At 52.2% G+C, this 19,533-nt stretch overlaps 8 protein-coding genes across 8 annotated transcripts; 5 read left to right on the top strand and 3 right to left on the bottom strand.

Annotated features, from left to right (window-relative positions):
• Nucleotides 1-744: 744 nt before the first annotated feature.
• Nucleotides 745-1,121, bottom strand: COCSADRAFT_213114 (uncharacterized protein). Its single transcript, XM_007696773.1, has one exon. It carries the CDS (start codon nucleotides 1,031-1,033, stop codon nucleotides 809-811), a length of 225 nt encoding a protein of 74 aa, XP_007694963.1. The 5' UTR covers nucleotides 1,034-1,121; the 3' UTR covers nucleotides 745-808.
• Nucleotides 1,122-2,520, bottom strand: COCSADRAFT_213113 (uncharacterized protein). The gene is made up of 2 exons (XM_007696772.1): nucleotides 2,091-2,520; nucleotides 1,122-2,037 (listed from the first exon to the last, which is right to left on the bottom strand). The coding sequence occupies exons 1-2, from the start codon at nucleotides 2,217-2,219 to the stop codon at nucleotides 1,210-1,212; spliced, it is 957 nt and encodes a 318-aa protein (XP_007694962.1). The 5' UTR covers nucleotides 2,220-2,520; the 3' UTR covers nucleotides 1,122-1,209.
• Nucleotides 2,521-2,821: 301 nt separating this feature from the next.
• Nucleotides 2,822-3,896, bottom strand: COCSADRAFT_21903 (uncharacterized protein; the record flags this gene model as incomplete). Its single annotated transcript, XM_007695889.1, has 2 exons — nucleotides 2,822-3,371; nucleotides 3,715-3,896. The coding sequence occupies 2 exons, from the start codon at nucleotides 3,894-3,896 to the stop codon at nucleotides 2,822-2,824; spliced, it is 732 nt and encodes a 243-aa protein (XP_007694079.1).
• A 921-nt stretch (nucleotides 3,897-4,817) lies between these two features.
• Nucleotides 4,818-6,199, top strand: COCSADRAFT_213051 (uncharacterized protein). Its single transcript, XM_007696771.1, has 6 exons — nucleotides 4,818-4,941; nucleotides 5,069-5,480; nucleotides 5,578-5,625; nucleotides 5,681-5,713; nucleotides 5,767-5,850; nucleotides 5,917-6,199. The coding sequence occupies exons 1-6, from the start codon at nucleotides 4,937-4,939 to the stop codon at nucleotides 5,959-5,961; spliced, it is 627 nt and encodes a 208-aa protein (XP_007694961.1). The 5' UTR covers nucleotides 4,818-4,936; the 3' UTR covers nucleotides 5,962-6,199.
• A 3,118-nt stretch (nucleotides 6,200-9,317) lies between these two features.
• Nucleotides 9,318-10,556, top strand: COCSADRAFT_213056 (uncharacterized protein). Its single transcript, XM_007696770.1, has 2 exons — nucleotides 9,318-10,161; nucleotides 10,251-10,556. Exons 1-2 carry the CDS (start codon nucleotides 9,604-9,606, stop codon nucleotides 10,542-10,544), a joined length of 852 nt encoding a protein of 283 aa, XP_007694960.1. The 5' UTR covers nucleotides 9,318-9,603; the 3' UTR covers nucleotides 10,545-10,556.
• Nucleotides 10,557-10,877: 321 nt separating this feature from the next.
• COCSADRAFT_213058 (uncharacterized protein) lies at nucleotides 10,878-11,392 on the top strand. Its single transcript, XM_007696769.1, has one exon. It carries the CDS (start codon nucleotides 11,030-11,032, stop codon nucleotides 11,360-11,362), a length of 333 nt encoding a protein of 110 aa, XP_007694959.1. The 5' UTR covers nucleotides 10,878-11,029; the 3' UTR covers nucleotides 11,363-11,392.
• A 1,052-nt stretch (nucleotides 11,393-12,444) lies between these two features.
• On the top strand, nucleotides 12,445-13,144 carry COCSADRAFT_32393 (uncharacterized protein). The gene has a single exon (XM_007696091.1). The coding sequence runs from the start codon at nucleotides 12,672-12,674 to the stop codon at nucleotides 12,915-12,917; it is 246 nt and encodes an 81-aa protein (XP_007694281.1). The 5' UTR covers nucleotides 12,445-12,671; the 3' UTR covers nucleotides 12,918-13,144.
• Nucleotides 13,145-14,429: 1,285 nt separating this feature from the next.
• COCSADRAFT_213030 (uncharacterized protein) lies at nucleotides 14,430-14,805 on the top strand. Its single transcript, XM_007696768.1, has one exon. The coding sequence runs from the start codon at nucleotides 14,566-14,568 to the stop codon at nucleotides 14,755-14,757; it is 192 nt and encodes a 63-aa protein (XP_007694958.1). The 5' UTR covers nucleotides 14,430-14,565; the 3' UTR covers nucleotides 14,758-14,805.
• The last annotated feature ends 4,728 nt before the right edge of the window (nucleotides 14,806-19,533 follow it).

Below are 19,533 nucleotides of genomic sequence, written 5' to 3'. Positions count from 1 at the left end.
TGTCATTGCTTTCAATCAAACAGATAGACGCAAAAGTAAAAGGATACCAAGATACGGAATTGCGGAGGAACGGTACGGGGGATAAGGCACGTGTGCACGGCCAACTTACCGTGTTCCCGGCGGTTGGGATTTTCTTTTGTTTGTTATTGATGGTTCATTGACAATGCTTGTTTGGTAAGGAGCTAAGAGATGGGATACGTAGCCGCCGAGGATGCATCGCGACCTTTGATGGAGACGGAAAAGATGAGAAGAAGCTGGGTGATGACAGATGCGTAGTAGAAACTTTGGGCGATAACAAGCATGTCTGCTCCTATTGTGGTTTGGTGATTTACCCCACCTTTGGTTTTGTGCAACATGGGGTTATGCACGACACGAGCATTTTGTTGAACACGAATGCGAACAAGTAATTTTGCGATGCAAGCAAGCGCCGATAATATCACAATGTACTATAAGTCCTACCCACTTGCGACCTCAAAACTGCACGCAGAGGATTAATGACAGGTTCACAAATCCACAATGTCGAGCATGGCGGCTGGCAAAATGTCAAGCGCTAGTAGCAGTCTCGAACACCTGTTACAACATTCTCGCTTAATACCCTCGAAAGAACAAGGTATGGGACTTAAGCGAGATTATCAGGGTGACTACAGTTCAATATCGCATACAATGCTAGATGATAATATATCTCCCACACTCACAATTAAGACAATGTGGTTTTAGCGCCATAGGTTCACAGCAAATGGAGAAGGCGTTCATATGGAAACATTTGTTCTAGACCTGGGGTTGCGCCACACGTCTGGACCCTACATAGCTATCTAAAGCTATAGTTATCCACAATTGTAAAAAAGACGAGACAGTTGCAACGCCAGAACACCCGCTCTATCCAGTAGCCAATAAAGTACCCATGCAATAAAGACGAGGGAAAGTGGAAAACAGTGACAAATCCCAGAGACGTGAATGGAAGAAGCTCCGCCCCAGCCAGACCAAAGCGAAACGCGTGCAGTGTCATATCAGAAGATCGCATATACCATGCCATGCCTAGTTCAATTGAGTCGTAGAGTAGAGGAAAAAAAACGCATTGATTGAATGAAGAATTAATGAAAGTAAAGAATTGAAAGCCGTGCTAACCCATAACATGCATATTCCCAATGTGCCTAAATGCCAAATATGTGTTTTTTATCGTGTACAGAAACGTCAAGGCAGTAAACCAATCTAGTTCCTGTCGTCGTTGAGCAGGCTAGCAATGGGCATGTTATCCCTGGGGGCAGAGCTCCAAGACCTTGGGCGACCAGAAGAGGGGACTGGCATGGGGAGGACATATGGCATGCGCTCCGGAACAGATATAGCGCTAGCGTTGTTTTGGCTCATGGGGCTGTAGTGCTTGGCTGGCTCGCTCTGGGCAGGGGAAGCATAGGACTGGAAAGGAGCAGGCTTGAAGACGGGGTTGTGCATGATGGTACCGTCAGGCGAGGCATCAGGTGTAGGAGGGCGAACGGCGTTGGAGCCGCTGCGCCATATCTCCTCGAGCTGGGCAGGGGAGACATCCGCACCGTAGTCAGCAGCAACAGTGGCCCAGAATTGCTGGCGGCGAGCCTCGTAGATGGAGCGAAGGCGATCGGTATCGACAACCTTTGGCTGATGAGCAACCTCGGTGTTAATGCGGAGGCCATTGTATGGCTCGGGCGAACCGCAAGGGGTAAGAGTGCGAGGCTTGGGGAGGAGAATCTTGTGCTGCGAACGGCCGGGAGAGTTGGATACCGAGCCAGCACGGACATGGGGGCTGCCCGTGTAGCTCATAGGAGAGCTGTGACGAGACGACTGGGAGTAGGCATCCTGTTCGGCGACCATGCCATAGGCAGCAGAAGTGCCGGCAGAGCTGCACGAGGTGGTCGAGGAGACAGAGTTGTTGCGCTTGCGGCGGTGGCTACCGTGAGAGAGCTGATGGTAGTGGAGGCGGCAGGCGAGCTCAGTCTTCTTGAGGTGGGCTGCAATGTGCTTGTAAGGCATCTTTTGCATGCGGGTCTGGAGGAGGTAGTTTTCCTGTCTGATGTTAGAAACGGGGGAAGCTTGATAGGCATGAACAAGGAGCTCACCTCTTCTTCGGACCAGGACCTGTTTCCACCGGCCGACATCTTGCGAGCACGAAGGCTGGAAGAATCGGTAGGGGACTGCGAGTTCATCTCGGGGAGAGGGGAGAGAATCTGGGGCTGGTGGTGAAGCATGTTGATAGTTGAAGAGTTGTAGTAGCTCGGGAGCTGGCAAGATGATTGTTTTTGTAAAAGTCGTGCCGAGTCGTCTTGTTTTGAATAAAGAAGTCTGTTCGCGGTGATCGAGTCTAGCTCTGAAAAAGAAGGTATTATGCGGTAAGGACAAGTAGATTGCACAGCAATGTGGATTAAGTGAATGTAGGGCAGCCCAAACCAGTGGGGATGTAAAAGAGAGTATTACAAGGCTGCTAAGAAAACAAAAGACTGATTGCCGATTGAACAGATGCGGTTGAGGCCTCGAAACTTGGGGCAGCCGAGTAATTATAGAGTTTGGACACAGGACAGGAAACGGGTTTGTCTTGGAGGTGGTAGACTAGGCTGATGAGGAGTGGCAGTCTGTGACATTGGCAACGTTTTCAAACCGTCGCTTCTGCTACTCGAATCTTGATCGGCGGTATGGGGCATGACGGGCGTTCGTAGCCAGAATGTTTGGAAGAACCTTGACACGAGACATGTTAAGCCGGAAGGGGAACGGACTTGTGGTCGCATTCAATGTTGATGCCTGGGGCCCTTGGGCAGGCGAGTGGGGCGCATAAGGGAGTGAGCCTCATCCGTGTTCACGGGGCGAGTTTCAAAACCGCGCGCGTCGGACTTGATGCAGTTTTGACGGAGGCAATGGTTTGACGTTGTTTGGCCCACAGGGAAACAAGCAGCGCCCAGAGCGTCGTGACGGCGGGGGCTAACCCAGAAGACGCAGTGACAGGGTATGTAGGGGACTGTGCCCCGGGCGGCTTCGCCAATGGCGTTGAGGGGAAACATGGGCCATGGAAGATCGGCGAGGTTTGGTGGTAATGATACGGTTCTTCTTGGCTGGCTCCATCAATTGCAGTTGTCGGACACCAGCTCGCGAGTAAGTCGAGGGCAGATGGGGGAGATTGGGGGGCGCAGACGCAACATGGACAGGCGGTGCTGACGACGCTGTGTGAGACGAGCGAAACGAGAGCAAGTTCGGGTCGAGGGGATTCCGCTATGAGCATCAACAGATCAGGCAGGCATTTCAGGCGGAAGCACTTGGCAGCGGTGGCAGCGACAGCAGCGATGGGCCGGCCGGCGACTGGCGACTGGCGGTCAGTGGCGGGGTCCAGCCTGAGCGGTTCTCTCAAACACCTGTGGCTTGTGGTGATACTGGCGCTGCGTCAGGGCGGCTGGAGCTGACGCTTGGCTGGCATGCACGCCAGCAGAGGCGAGCGTGGAGAGAACGATTGATGGCCTGATGGCAGCGACAGCATGTTTGAGGCAGCCTTTAATTCCCCCGCATTGCCCACTAACTGTGTGCTTGTTCATGTGCGAGTGCTGTCGCTGTTTGGTGAGGATTTTCCGATGGCAGTGCCGGAGTGGACAAGACTGGGGGTGAATGAGTAAGTGGGTGGCTGCTCACACAGCGCAATATGTGTGTACGTACTAGTATGTAAGTACAAGCGTATACCTTACTTACATGTATGTACATTACATGTCCAGCGGGTGCCTTGTATGCATGGCGACAGTGACGGCGACAACAACGACAACAACGACGACGACGACGACGACGACGACGACAACAACAGCAACAATAACAGGATAGCAACAGGCGACGATGTCGGTTCTATGTGACGCTCTCAGGCTGGTTGGGGCCCATGGGCAAGGAGCGGCCATGGTGTTGATTACCGATGAGGGCCCGGCCCATGCACGCACACGCTACCAGCCTGCCTGCCCCGCTTCTGGACAGCGACTTTTGTCTACCGCGCTTCCCTGTGCCCAACGTCGTAGTCGTCGTAGTCGTAGTCGTAGTCGTGATCATCGCCAACCACCACTCGTTTGCATGCGACCACGGCCTGCGCGTCACCTCCCACCCGCCAGGCCATGACTCTGCTTCACACAACATGCACTCTCTCTGCTTTCTCTCTCCTGCCTCGCCCGCCCCGCTGTGTACATCTACTTGGTACTCACACACTTACCATTGCTTCCATTTACTCACCCACTCACTCACCTACTCGACAGCCGCAAGACGCCATGCCGGCGACATGCTGCTGCTGCTGCTGCACCCATTAGTACTATCAAGTCCACGATGCATGCACCTCGCCTGTCACGCGCTGCGCTCGCTCTCCCTCTCTCCCTCTCTCCCCCGCCCTCGCAGCATCCATCCATCCTGCTGTCGCGGTAACATTCAATCGCCAGCCACCTGTTCATCTAAGCCTGGCCCCTAGAGCCGGCTACCCCGCTTCTTGTCTGCACCGCGTCCCCGCGTATCTGTACTTTGTCCTCCACCATGACTTCACCTACTCACATGTACCCCCTACCCACCTGCCCCCCCCCCAGCACCGCCGCCAACCCCCGCTAGCATCCGCCCACTCAACCTCACTGCCTCTGTCTCGTCCTCCACCATGCTGCCACTGCCCCCCCTCTCATTCGCCAGCCTCCTGCCAACCTGACCTCCTTTGTATTCCTTGTACTTGATCAGCGCTCGCTCCTGCAGCCGACCGCCCTACTTGGATATCATGATGCTTTGTTGCCTTTACTCTGGCCGTCGTACTCTTTGAAGGCAGTTCTCCAAGCTGCAATATACCGGCATGACACTGCTTGACATAGCCTCTCCTCGCGCTCTCCAGTGAAGCAGTCTTGTGTCGCGCCTCCCCCGCGCCTGGCTAACCTCTTATCCTCGTTGAGTCCCGTCTCGTCTCGTCCCGTCTGCCGCCATGTCGTGAGTCTCTCCAGCTGCTTTTGCCCTGCCCTGGCCCCGGCTGCAAGACCTCTTTTTGCCATTGCATTCTTGCTTTGACGTTTGCTCTTTTGTTTGCCGCGCATGCTGACGTCGTGGCTCCCGACAGCTCCCCGCCCTCCACCAAGCGCAGCTTGAAGCCATCGCCAATGACCACCAACCTGCCTCCGACAGCTCGTCCTGCTGCACCTGCCGACCTGCCCACTCTACACCCGGCCGCCCCGTTGACTGCCCCGGCTCAAGACACCCATCTCGGCCCTCAGCAGCCACTTCCTTCTCCCACCAGCCGGAAGCGCAAGTCGGTCACACTCGGACACTCGCACGAGCCCATGGCCGGTGCGACAGAAAGCAGTGTAGAAACCCACGCAACCAGTGCAGCATTACCCCCGCCCCCTCAACCAGACGTTGTCCAGGAACCAAAGGCCAAAAAGAGTCGTACCAACACACCATGGACCCCAGCCGAAGAATTGCGACTCAAGCAAATGAGAGATGCGGGCAACAGCTGGAGTGAGATTGCAAAGGTGCGCCATGTCGCAGTCACTGCTTCCCTTTTAGCTCTTCACTCCAAACACACAGCGCCTGCCAGACGTACCAAGTAACTGATCGCGTGCTTTATAGACGTTTCCGCAGCGAACCGAAGGAAGTGTGAAGAAGCATTGGTACAAGGTAGGAAACAAAGCCAGTCCCCGACTGTCGCGATGCCCCTTTGCTGACTTTCCAGGACATGCACTACGCAGAGTTCGCAGAGGATGAAGTGAGTTGTGCACCCGCTGACATTGTCGTGCGTGTATGCTGATGAGTAAGAAGAGCGCCGCGCTGCTTGCCGCCATCAAGGAGTACGATGCCAACAAGTGGAAAGTCATTGGGCAGAAGGTCGGCAAACCTGCAAAAGTACGTTGCGGCCTGTTTCGCATCCCCGTGGACAAGCATCGACTCTGCTGCTAACACAGACACCAGGCATGCGAGCAATACGCAAAGGAGAACTTTGGTGGCAAGTATTGATGGACCCATGCCCACCATCCGTCTGCATGTTCCCGCTTGCTCGTACGATGCGCCAGGTTCATGACGATACTACCAGCTCTCTTTTCCTCTCAATCTAGCTCGGCCTGCACACAGCCGAGTCAGCCATCCGTCCGTCCTGCTTGGTGTTTCCGCACTCTGTTTCCTGGCCAGTGGCGTACTCGAGGATTCCTTCGTCTTTGATGATTTACACAATGCTTGGGTGTTTTCGGGACAACGTGGCCAATTTTATTTTGGGATGAGTTTTTTTTGGTTCCTCTGGCTCTCCTTTCGGAAGAGGGCTCGGCAAAGGACTTGCGAGGGGGGGTTGTCCCTATCCCGGACTTAGTATCGGCTATCCTTACGTATGAATTGTCTACCCATGGCAATATGGCGTGTCAAACGTGGGGAAAGGGCTTCGCAAAAAGAGGTCATCACTGCACTGCTCATTGGTCCGTCCTGATTATGTTTTTGTTTCATGTCAACGTATCGCTGGTTTTGCAAACCTGCAGCAGTTCAACCAAATGTTTCGACACCTCGCCACACTTTGAATCCTTTGCCTGATTCCTGCAAGTCGCCGCATGCCGATCAGCGTGCTCTTATGCCGTTGTTGGTACACACGCACACTCATAGTAGTGTACACACACACGGCAGCCCGCCAACAGGTGTGCCACAAATAGCCAGCTGCGCCTTCAACAAAAAATGGCCCAATTGCTTGTGCAATCAGCGGTCGTGTTGACAATCTCTGTTGCAAATAGCCACGTGTAACGGGGGCCGTTACCAGACAAAGGCTCCGGCTACACTACCGAGCCAGCTCAGTGGGTGTGCAAGTGGTTGTACTCCCAAGGCGCTTGGGAATGGGAAGAGGTCCTGATTTTTGTCTTCTCTCTTTCGCTTATCCTTTTGTTTCCCTTTGGCAACTGCAGCAGCTGCAGGTGGACAGAGGCCCGCCGGTGTGAGTGAGCGACTGGGGGTTCAACTCAGTCGCCCACCATGTGCCGCAACTCGCAGTCCACATGGACTCGACGCCCTGCACGCGCTCCGCTCACGAGACAGGCTGGATGACATGAGGGTCGCGGATGGGGGAGGAGTGCTGAATGAGGGCGAGGGCGAGGGTGAAGTGGGTTACATGGTGCGTCCCGTCGAGCCTATAGTTCACAAAGGCCCGCAACAGCCTAAATGGATAATGCGCCGCTGGTCGAGTACTTGAAGATTGGCAGGCCATTGCTAGGCCTGAATGTCAACGGTGAGGTCATAGCGAGGGCTGCATAGGCAGGGAGCAGGGAGGTCCCAGGCGCGGCCAGGGGTGGGTGGGTTTGTAGAGTGCAGGCTGTGGTAGGCCCATCACGTGCATGAGGGTGTATTTGAGAGGCGAATGCAAGTGCAAGGGAGCGTGAGCGTCGTCTTCCAGGCAAGGGCATAGCCGTCAGGCGCGCAACCCTTTGGGGGGCCCACGATGCGCCGTCAGCGCCGTCCGCCCTTCATCTCATGCATGCGGTCGAGAGATGAGATGTGTGCATGCGAGGGGCTTCGGGGCGGGCAGATCGCGGCCGGCCTGAGTAGCGAGCGAGCAGCGCCAAGACTGCGTTGTGCTGTCGCTGCTGCTGTCGCTGTCGTTCTCGATACTAGCGCGTCCAGGTCCGAATCAATTGCAGCCGACGTCGACTCACCTTCTCCCCCACAACGCCTTCGCTGCAGCCATCCTCCCAACCTCGCCAGCTACTGTCTCAGGTATACTAAGGACTAGCACCCGGCACATGAAAGCAGCGAAAAACAAAGCGAAAAACAGCCATCGGTCACGCAGCGCCGGCCCGCTTTGCTACTGGCCGTTGGCAACTTCCGCACGCCTGCTGGCTTTCGGCAGCGTGCCCGAAATGCGTCATCTGGCGCGGGCGTCGGGGTATTCTTGTGGCTGGTACCATTTGCAGTGTACCAGTCCCATCTCACGGGGGGTGACGAAGCGCATATAGGACAGGGTCTCAGTGTATACCTTGAAACGGCTTACGCATGAGCCAATCTGAGGCTATCCATGCCTATGCGTTAGAGAACCATGACCAAAGGGCCCTGCCCATCGCTCGGTCCCACTGCTTACAGGCGGGTGCTACGGCAGCGTGAGTGCCGACAGAGACAAGCCCATCCTGCCTGGATCAAAGCTTCACGTCTTTGCAAAGCTCCGTCATGCTCAACGGGTTTCTGCGGTCGGCCAAGGTGCTTCCAGGCATGAAGGGGGGACCCTCAGTTGACGCACCGGCACCGGATGCCTGGACACGACCAACCATCACATCCACCACCATCCAGACTTACATGCCATGACCATGCACATGCCATTACACACCGTTGCCCGCCTCCTCCACCACCACCACCATGACCCTGGCAGGACCGCTCGACGCATTCGCCCCCCGAGCAGGTCCCGAGCGCTCCTCCCGCGGTCCTGGCTGTGTGTCTGCTGGGTACTCTGTCTCATCAATCTGGCATACACCTGCTCGGTGGTGGCGCTCCCCTTTCGGCAACTGCGCACTGTGCCCCTGCCGTGTCGCTAGCCGGTTCAGAACATCCTCAATGCGCATCTCCTGGCCACCACGCTGCGCCAGGATTCGTCTTGCAGACACTGCAACGGTGCTGGAGATCTTTCTTGTGATATTCTAGAAATAAACGACATGGCATGGACCGCGCACGCCCCGGGCCCCACTGGCCCCCGCTGGCCGGCCAAAGTACCTCATTCCCACCTCATTTTGCAACGGCAGCCACTCACCACACGAGCCAGGCAGCATTGCACTCGACGAGATCGTGTGCCAGGCCCCCCCTTCCCCTCGCAGGCCTGGTCATTGATCACCGCATTATGCTTGACGTAGAATCAGTTCCTGGGCCTTCCCTACTAAGCTCATTTGGTCCTTCTCAGGAACAGAGCGTCTCGTGGAGAGGACCCATTACTGTACATGCTTGGAGTCTGTGTCCGTGTGGCAATCGCACAAGACGGACCGGGTTTTTGGAGGGGACATACTGCCCGACCTTGTTAATGCCTTCTGCCCTCAGGCACAAATATCATATAATCCACAGCCGTCCCCAACAATAACCTGCTATTCGTCTGTTCCCCTACAAGGCTGCAAGCTATAACCGGCCATCCCAAAGCTTAACACACGCGATAACACTTTGTCCGATGGCGCGTTCCCCCAAGCTCTTCTTGCTCCAACATTTGTCAATATAGAAATATTGGAGATAACCCAATCGCGTGCGACACATTTCATCGCAACCACAATCCTTGACTCAAACGAGGCACTCTTTTTTTCTCTCTTCTCCCTTTTTTTGTTATTTCTGGCTCAGGTCTCATATCGGCGGCCTGCCAGAGCGAGTTTGCTCTGGTAGTCTCCATGCGTATTAGCAACACTGGCGAGTCCCTATCGAGGCCCTTTCCTCGACTACAGCGTATCAGGCAACGCTGGGGAAGAGCATCATATTCCGACTTCAAGCGTCGAACACTCCAATGTCCTGCATTCTCATACCGGATTGCCTCCGGGATACCATCACTCCTTCCTGCAGCCACACCCGTCTCAGACCCTTCAACATGCCGGCACCAGCTCCCACCCTACTTACACGGACATCGAGACACACTCTCTACACCCAACCCATCTTTTGCGCCATCAATCCATGTCGCAACACTCTCCCTCATCCTACAATGTGGGCTATCCACCGCCCCAGCAAACCGCCGGACGCAAGCGCAGCCACCCAGACGACTTGCCGCACGATCTTACCCCAACATTAGAGCAACAGCTCAACCCGTACGCACAAGCAACGGGAAGCGTCTCACTACAGCACGCGACTCAGAGTTATTCTATTCAACATTATCCGCCGCCACCGCCCGCTCCTCACTCCACTCTTCCTCCAACTCACCATCATCATCTACCAAGCACTCATCGCAATAAACGACACCACGCAATGGAGGGCGCGCCTCCCTCACCATCTCTCCACCATGGCCCTCCTAGCGTTGTAGGCCAAGAAGGAATGCCGGCACCTGCACAACGACCCCGCGGCCCCAAACTCAAGTTCACCCCCGAAGACGACCAGTTACTCGTCGATCTCAAGGAAAAGAAGAACCTCACTTGGAAGCAAATCGCAGACTTCTTTCCTGGCCGTAGCTCAGGTACTCTGCAGGTCCGCTACTGCACCAAGCTCAAAGCAAAGACCACGGTTTGGACGTCGGAGATGGTAAGTTCCTACTCCTAGTCATGAAACACACAACGTCGTGTGTGTGGCAAACACAAGCCCGGGTATGCTAACCCCAATCGGAAAAACAGGTCGACAAGCTTCGCAATGCTATGCAAGAGTACGAGAATGACCGATGGCGAATCGTCTCGTCAAAGGTCGGTAGTGGTTTCTCGCCCAACGCGTGTAGAGACAAGGCCGAAGAGCTCCAGGCTATGGAGCTTGCTCAACAAGAGGCACAAGAGGACGAACATTCACAACTTCAACAACAGCAACAGCAACAGCAACAACAGCAACAACAACAACAGCAACCACAACCACCACGCACATACACCCCGTCGCAATTGGGAGCCGGCCCGAGTGAGTCAGACGCAAGATACCATTGACTGGCCGGCCATGGCTTTGGGGGCTTAGCTAGTCAAGTCGAGGCCCTCCGTGCATGGTGAGAAACCCAATGGTTGGGAACACGAGGAGAAGAGGGTGGTGGTTACAGGGTTTGTGCTGGTCACAAAGTCCTCTGTGTGATTTACTTCAGCATCTGCGACACACTTCTTTCGGACATGCATGCATTCTTCTTTAATTGGCAAAATATTTTCTACGACGTAACCACGATTTGGGCCATGGCATGCCTTTCTTCTTCGATTCACACTCCCTGAAGCTTTTCGAATATATCAGGGAGTACGTACATCTTTTCGACGCGCAATACTACAAGCGAGTCGAGCATTGCAGCGGCGTTGGGAAGACAGGATAGGTTAGGAAACACTTTACGAGGAGGATGGGATTTGAGTTGATGGCGCAGCAACTAAAGATTTGACAAACGTCTGGCGCATACCACAATTCCGGCGAGGCAAACTTGGCAACAACAGACTAGATGTTTAAGGGCATGTCAACAACGGAGCAAGAGAAGGGAAGATACCCAGGCAATATTTCAAGGCGCGCGTTCTCATTGGTCTTTCCCCTAATCCTTTCCTTTGTACTACACAACCGGTATCCTTTTTTTGATTTTTCTATATCATGCGTTAGCTTTCCTTCTATAACCATTTATCCTTACCTTTCTTTGCGATATTTCGCGCTTTTTACTTTATGTTCGGATGAATTGGGGAGGGCTTTTTTTTCAACACCCAATATGGCACATGGTGCCACAGCATACTTTCATGTTTCTTTACGAAACTTCAATTCTGTAATACCCCGTTACTATATTTAGTCCTTCCAGACAGTTGCAGAGTTTACGGCCAGCATAGCACCACTTCCAACACCAATGTTCTCATCTTGTTAGAGGTTCTGGAATGTTCGAATGCATCCTCAGTCTAGAAATGCAGTTACGGCTCAAGATTACCCAAAATGTCGAAACATGCGCACACACAAGTCTCACATATCGCAACTTGCTACATGACGATGAACCAAGCTCACTGGGCGCCAGCATGTTCACGCCAACCGAGCTGAACCCACGTCATGTCGTGTCTAGAGCCTGGGGTCCTGCCTGTCTCATAGTATGGTTTCAGATGTTGACGTGCACAGCGGCACGACGAGGTTGATCTGAGACAGCGGTAGCCGCAGCCACACTATCGTGGCCTGATGAACATGATCACGTCGGAGCCAGAACGGCAAGGAACACAGGTTCTGTCCGTTAGCAGCAAGGGAGAGCTTAAGCATGCGCATCACAAGTGGTGTTATTTGCAGCTACCCTGCCTTGTCGATGTATCGCACACTGAGGAATTTGCTGTTCCGAGAGAACGATTGCACGTGACGTGTTCACCTGGCAACTTGGTTTCTCTTTGCAGCTTTGTCGAGGGTTCACTCCAAGGATACACCAGTTTTGCCTTAGCAACAAGGCACACGTAGGGGGTTGCGAAATCCTCTTTACCACAAGCATGTATGTACATACACTTGTCACATTGGCTCGGAGACGTCGAATCGTCTAGCTCAACCGAGCCTCCAACACGATTACCTACTACTGCCAACCACGATTCATCACATACGCACGCCTCATGGCTATCCCTCCCTCGCAAAGTCAACCACACGCCCGCTCCCCCTCGTCATCGCAATCATCGCCATATACAAGTTATCCGCCCAAGCGTGATCGCGACTTTCAATACTAGCAACCCTGCGCAAACTATACCGCTTGCAGGCGGACCCTGAACCCTGCCATTATAACGCCCACACTAGCAATTCGGGGACCTGTCCCGCGCCTACTTCGCTACTCCTGCGCCAAACGGCTGCCGAGCAAGCGTGTGGCAAGCTCCAAAACTGGAGAAAAGTGCGATAAATCACAAAAGGCCAAGAAAAAAACAATAAGAGGTGTGGTAGGTCGCGCGAAGCCGAACGCGCAAGCGGGGAACAGGATGCGCGCACGAGGCGGCAAGAAGGTGCGATTACTGGGATGGTCGATTATTTGCACCGCGCAGTAGAGCTAACCGGGGTCTTCCCTTTCGTTTGCGGCGCCGGAGCAATATCAGCGGGAAGGGAATCTGTCTCCGACGTTGAAACTATTGAAGAGCTCGGATGAAGGCGCGATGGACCGGGGGGCTAGGGTGCGCGTGTGTCCTTGCTTTTTGGCGACTGCCAACGGGTTTACCCTGTTGGCAATCAATGGCCTTGCTATGCTGGATGATCAACATAAGCAGGGGGCGGCGGTGCGGAGAGATAGTATCAAAAGGAAGTACACAAAGGGGAATATGGAGTATACGCCGAAGGAAAAGAGATATGATGACAACGATGTTGCAGGAGAAATGAAGAAGCAGAAAAAGAGAGAAGATTAATCCCCGCATTAGCCAACCAAAAGCCGTTATTACGGGTATATTTTCTTTCTTTCTCCACATCCAGCATGTCCGTTTCTTGCTCTAGGAGGAAGACCGCATCCACTGAATCAACCATCTTGCGCCGCAAAGAGAAAAGCGCAATCCCTCCATTCGGACCCCCCTTGTCCCCAAGGGATCGACTCGCCTCCACCCATTCTCCAATACCCGGCTTTGCCAAAATGGCCCACTATCAACCACTTAGGAAAAAACCTTGTCTTAACAAACGACGATGCGGCGGAGCAGCTTACCCGTGACGGAAGGCGAACAAGACAAGAGAATGGGCAGAGTGAGGCTGGGGCGGCCCAAACAAGGTAACTGTCGACGACGATGACGCCTCCAACTTGTTGTCTCCAAAAATATTCACAAGAATAGAAGCGCGATCAACGTAGCACAGATCCGCAACTCCTCGAACTAAGTGTCTATCTTTTCCGAGTAAGAGATACCGTGGCGATAGGCGACAAGACTCGCAATGATGAGCGAGCAAGAAAAAAGACTCCGATGCAGATGCCGTAACCACTCCCACGGGCCCAAACACTCTTTTGGTTATCCTTCCCCCCCCCGTGCTGATTTATACTCGCCAATACTTGCCTACCGATAATCATACCATGCGCTTTAATCCTCCCACCCCCTGTGCCGTTTGCACTAGCAGCTCTCGCCGCTCTTCCCTTCTTCGCCTCCGATAGGCAACCGGTACCTGTTTTGCCCACAACGGGTCTGGCAATCGCTAACCAGCCACATTCCCCATACATATACAGACTAACGGAGCGGGAAAGGAAAAAGGCAAAAATGCGAGTTATTGATCATCTGCCAACCTAACGGCTTTTGAATGGCTAGGCAATCATTTTTACCCCACTAGTATAACGGTAACGGCCATTCGCCCCCCAGACGGACGGCTTTTTAGAGATGCGAGGCGAGCATGCAGGTGGTGCCGTCACGCCTCTGGATTAGGCAAGCACGTAATACGCCCGATGCGCGGATGGCGGGAAGGAGAGATGGGTGTGTGTGTGTGCGCAGACACACACACTCTCTCTCACACACACACCCCTTGTCTGCGTGTGCCCTTGCCTCTTGACCCTCGCTTGCACTGGGCATCATTAGGGTGAGTGAGAGGAAGAGAGGAATGGGGCTTGTGCCGATTGGGCTGCTGGGCGATTTGCTGGACAGGGGTAGTGATGGTGGTGCACTTGGGCGGGTGGATGGAGAGATCTGGTCGACCGAGGGTAATGCATGGTCAGATTTCTTTCCTTTTCTTGACTTACTTTTTGGAAGGGATGGAAGGAGCGGCTTGTGGAGGGGTAGGTGTGACTGAGGTGCTGAATGGTACGAGAATATGCGCATATGTCTGATAGTAACCACAAAGAGGACTACTGTTCTTGCTAGTGAGCTTCAATTCTCCAACCGGCAGTTGGAGATATACTGGGCCCTGCGCAAGTCATGTCCCAGCAAAACATGTAACGCACCGTAGGTAGGTGTCGCGGGCCAAACGAGTAAGTAAACTCACTTTCACCGGAATGTGGGGAAAGAACGATACTGGATGACGTGGGCAAGCAAGTCGGAGGGGAATGGGGGATCGCGGTAGCGAAGCCGGGTTGTACATGGCTTTCCCAGCATGTGTGTGTCGCTTAGCTCCTACGGTCAGTCGCTCGGTGGGAAATCATGGCAGCGTGTGCTCAGACAGGGTCTTCGTGCAGAAATGGGGCGTCTCAACAGATTGAGGGGTGTATGTATATGTGTGTGTGAATTACAACCCACCTTCACACACACACACACACACACACACACACACATGCACATAGAGTGAAGCAGAAGGAAGCGCGCGGAGGCGGGGGGCAAGTCAAGTTAGCTTGCAACGCGCAGAACCAAGGCCGGTCCGGATGAACGATGCAAGGCACAACTTCTCAACGTGCTTGTTCCTGGTTCCGGACGCTAAGTACATACACAGTACATGAGGTTTGTCCTCTTCCGGGGACGAAAATCGCACAAGGGTTACCCGTTTTTTCTTTTTGGCCCAAAGGCTATGTAGTTAGTTGTCCCAAAGGGTTGACCCCGATGAGGCAAAAAAGAAAAGAAAACGTCATATGGTTTCGCTGCACACGTTACTTGACTAATATTTCCCGATCTTAGCCCTTGTAGTTAGAGTCATGGAGCGGGAAGGGTGAGTTAGTTTAAGAGCACATATCGAACGATACTCGCATATCTTCCTCCACAAAGTGACAAGAAGAGGCAACCGGGCAAGCAGATCACCTGCGTACTAGCTCGGTGCCTTCGCTGCGTTTTTTCTTTCTTTGGGCTAGTACTTTTCTACGATGGCGGCCAGTCATAAGATACTTGCATGTGATTATTGCTAACCATTTTGCCCATTGCCGGGAACTTGACGCCTGGCAAAAAAAAAGTTGTGGCTACTACGAACTAATGTTCCGGTGAGCGTTTATGCCATGGGGGGAGGGGAGGGGAGGGGAGGGGGCTCCACTGCCGAGCGTTGGATCCGGCATTGCGACGCACTAATATCCTGAAACAGAGGGACGACTAAACTATTATCATGAGCTTGTGTGTACAATGTACACTAGTTAATGGAGCATTTGACCGGAAACTCCACTTTTGCTGACTACATGTGTGCAGAAAGAAGGTTTCAATCTTTGGCCACATATGCCCGATGGCAAGTGAAGGTTGCTCAAAGTTTCTTCGTAGTCCTTGTTGCGACAAAAACTCGGTCGCGTAGTCGAGGGTTGAATATAGGGCTCCACTGGCCCAGTGGCTCAGCTCTCTCGGCCATTTCTTTCATTATTTTGGGGCCGGGCTACCACTAGTCGAAAATGGTGAGGGGGGTCTTTGCATTTAGAGACATAGCGCTCGATGGTGTTCGACAACTTATTGCACAAAAAAAATCAAAAATAGAGATACGAGAAGGAGTGATGTTTGTGTTTTGAAAATATATATAATTGAAGGGGTGGTTTTCGGCCTATAGTACAGCCGATGTGTAATCTTTCCGAGATTCTATTTGAGAGAGGTAGATAGGTATACAACGTGGTACAATAACCTATGTACATTGACTATGAGATCACAAGTTTTCTTGCAAAAGTCGTGAAAACACAAGGAATGCCAACCAAGTTCATGCCTGTAAAGTTTCATCAGTCAAATGTAACTTGACATAGTCATGGTTTGCGCTTTGACTGTTCGGCCATATTAAGAGACGCTCTAGACAATGACATGAGACTTGTCATTTGTGAGGCTGTGTTTGACAGCAGGGACCTTCATTTGAACAGGCTACTGACCATCAGTGAAGCCCAACTTATGATCTAGAGATCCCGGCCCTGGTAGCATAGCTCTCCAGCCTAAGCTCTTCCTCACTAAGTAACTTCGCTGCACTTTCCAAACAATCCTGTTGCTGCTCTTGCGGAAGAGTCTCGAGTGAGGCTACAAAATTGGGCTGAGCAAAAGAATAACATAGACTTTACTCATTTCGCTTGGAGATTGCATACTTCATCTCCGGCCGTGGGCACGATATCGTTGTGCAATCTCTATAGTTCTAAGTGTCTGTATATGATTGAGACGATTCCTGATTTGTATGAGATAGTAGGAGTTAACTCATAAGTGGTTAGGGGTGAGGGGAATGCCTAGGGTGGCAGTGATTCGATTCATGTTTGTTTACCGTAGGAACTTGCCATAATGAGAGCCCTGAGCAACCCAGTATCATCCTAGACAAGTCTTCAAATGTGGCCTGATACCACAATATGCCACTGCTACCGGATTGGACTATGTAGCATCTGCTTCCGGGAAAGTCCGCTTTCAGGACACAATATGTAACCTAGGCTTGTGTGAATCCCGTTTAGGTGTGAGGGGATCTGTCGGCAACTCATCGCATCCTACTACCACGTTCGATACCATACCATCATCGGGCAGATGATCCCGTATGCAATCCCGCCCGGGGCGACAGAAACTGCGCCCACATGCTCACCTACAGCGGCAACCTATCACTGCCACCTTGCTGGTTAAGTGCATCCACTCGTGTTGCAGCGGTATCTTCCAGGCAATCAAGCTGCGGCGATCCATGCTCGACAACGCGCAAGCCCCGACAGATCATCCAACGGGAGAGGCAATCCACTCGGGCTAAAGACAGGTGATGTGGACGACCGAAGCATTACCGCAAACCGGAAGTATGTATGCTGCAGTCCCTATCCGGTAGCGAGTGATCCATTTTGTCCGCCTTGTGACCAGGCCTAGCCAATGATACCTCCATGCTGGCGATATCAGATGCCTGCTATAGTTGGATATTAATCGTGGCCAAGTAAGACAGCGGATATGGCTGAGTGGATCTGGCCGTGCGCAAGGTGTTGGCCACTGGACTTGGTGATTGCATGCTCAACGCTCGCTTCCGCGGGTGAACCGTTAGTGAGGTAAAATTTTCTGCCAAAAGTCTGGCGGTGGCGAGTCTAGATGTTGGGGACTTGCTCTTGCGCTGTTCGTGTGCCAGCCGTTAGGGCGCCACCTGACTGCTGCATACCCCTTTGTCCCTCAGCGCATGCCGGATCCTTTGACCTCTCTATCCCTTTGCTCGCTCTGCTGACGCTTCTTCGTAGCCTATGGTTACGCATTTAGTTTGTGGGTATTCAGCATTACTCCGAGAGATTGCAGCAGAGTTCATCACTCTTCAGGTCTCCAGGGGAAGGTTAGTTGTCCAGCAAAGACAGATCTGTAATGCACACAGGAAGACGATGTGATGCTTTCGCTTTGATGCGTGTTAACAAGGCGACGCCCTTTTCGATCCTCCTGCACTTGATTTGATGCAGTGACAGCTGGTTGGTCGTGATTCCTGCGGAAACCTATAATCCCTTCTCTTATCGTGTGAGCATTGTCGCAAATAGAAAAAAGTAAGCAATAAGCAGAGAGAGCCACGACGGGTACGAGTGATACGAGAGAATGATGGCAAAAAATTGTCGCCCAACGCTCAACTCTCGCTTTAAGTCATCATGAAGCCTGAGACCGGCAAAACAGGGGGCGCGTTTCAGATGTGGAGCTGCTGGCCGACGTGAATCCTGCAGGTTTGCCTGAGTCTTTCCTTGATGACTACATGTATTTTGGATGCTTCATGCACTGCCGACCAGCTGTGAATGCATTTGTTCGATGACGTGAGGATTTGGAAGGATGGGGGTAGTTACGTTGCACAACGGGTGTTGCGCCAAGGCTGACTGTCCCGAATCATGTTCAGGCGAACCCCATGCTTTGCATGACACAGCCGTAGCATCTCTGTTTTCACATATCAAATTCAAGAATGTCGACTACACGTTAAAATACAAATAAAAATGTGGTTGGAGATGATGAGTAATTTTCTGTCGGGATTTGCAGTCGTTTCATGGCATGAATTGTGTAGGTAGCAAATTTGATTTGCATGTCTGATCACCAGTACTACCCCACTCTAGATGACGAGTTTGAAGAAGACATCAGGAACATCCGTGGCATCAGGGCGCTGACTGCTAGGGAAAGGCCTTTCAATTGTGACCCTAGTGTGATTAAATCACTTCTATGCATGTTGAGATTATGTCTAGTTAGGCCGGTATGGCCACATCAACCAGGACGGATCTCGACCGTCATAGTCACGCATGCATCCAGTCATGATTGCTATTGCATATCATTTAGAACTTTCAATATACGATATATGAAGTCGTTTGAAATAAACATATACCTTCATAGGACACCTACAACCAAAATTGCACAATGGATCTATCACTCTCGCAATCACAGTTCCTAACAACTCGACAGCTACGTTATACTAACACTAAGCACTGTCAACCACTGAATGAATCTAATAGTGCTGCCACTTATGGTTTGCAGATGCTGCAGGCATCATTATTAACTTAGTATGTGCAAGCTACTCGGAAAGGGGCACAATCCTCGAGAACCGTGAGAACCGTAAGAACCATTTAATAAGATCAATGAGCGCGAGCTGAGCAGCCACGGAGAACTATACTGCATCTTCCCTCCATCAGTTCTGAGCTCGATCTACCCAAAACTTACTGAGAGATTAGTAAAGTTATAAACAGTGCCTGTATGAACCCACGAAACATTTGCTAGCTATGTGAATTTGTAGTTATGAGCTTGTGAAAATCTGGGAGTGCGGTCATTTTATATACCTATATTGCCCAAATCGAAGAAATCATCATCTCAACTTTTAGTAGATAACGATTCCTGATATCCTTGTGCTACTTTGATACCTCCTTCCCTTGAAGATTGTGGTCAAACAAAGATTATTCAACCAAACCACCTATGAATACGGAGCATATTTGAACATGAGAGAAAATCTCTCTGTACGCCACAAATGGAACTATGGCAGCCAGGGATTTGCAACGAATTTCTAGACGCAGCCTAAAACGAAACAGTCCTCACTTGAGCCGTCCACAATATTCAGTACGTTGCTAACAACTTTGACTTCTGGCAAGACAGTACAGCCACGAAACGAGCAAAGCAACTCCCATCCACCAGGCCCATTGAGCAAATTCGTGCACTCACCTGCAACCCACAATTAGCAACACATGGACAAATATCGCGAGAAACAACTAGACCTCCCTTCTTCGACTTCAAA

The sequence above is a fragment of the Bipolaris sorokiniana genome, assembly GCF_000338995.1.
Source record: "Bipolaris sorokiniana ND90Pr unplaced genomic scaffold COCSAscaffold_1, whole genome shotgun sequence".
NCBI lineage: Eukaryota > Fungi > Ascomycota > Dothideomycetes > Pleosporales > Pleosporaceae > Bipolaris > Bipolaris sorokiniana.
The sequence above is the reverse complement of the archived record's forward strand: the minus strand, read 5'-3'. Positions and strand labels throughout refer to the sequence as shown.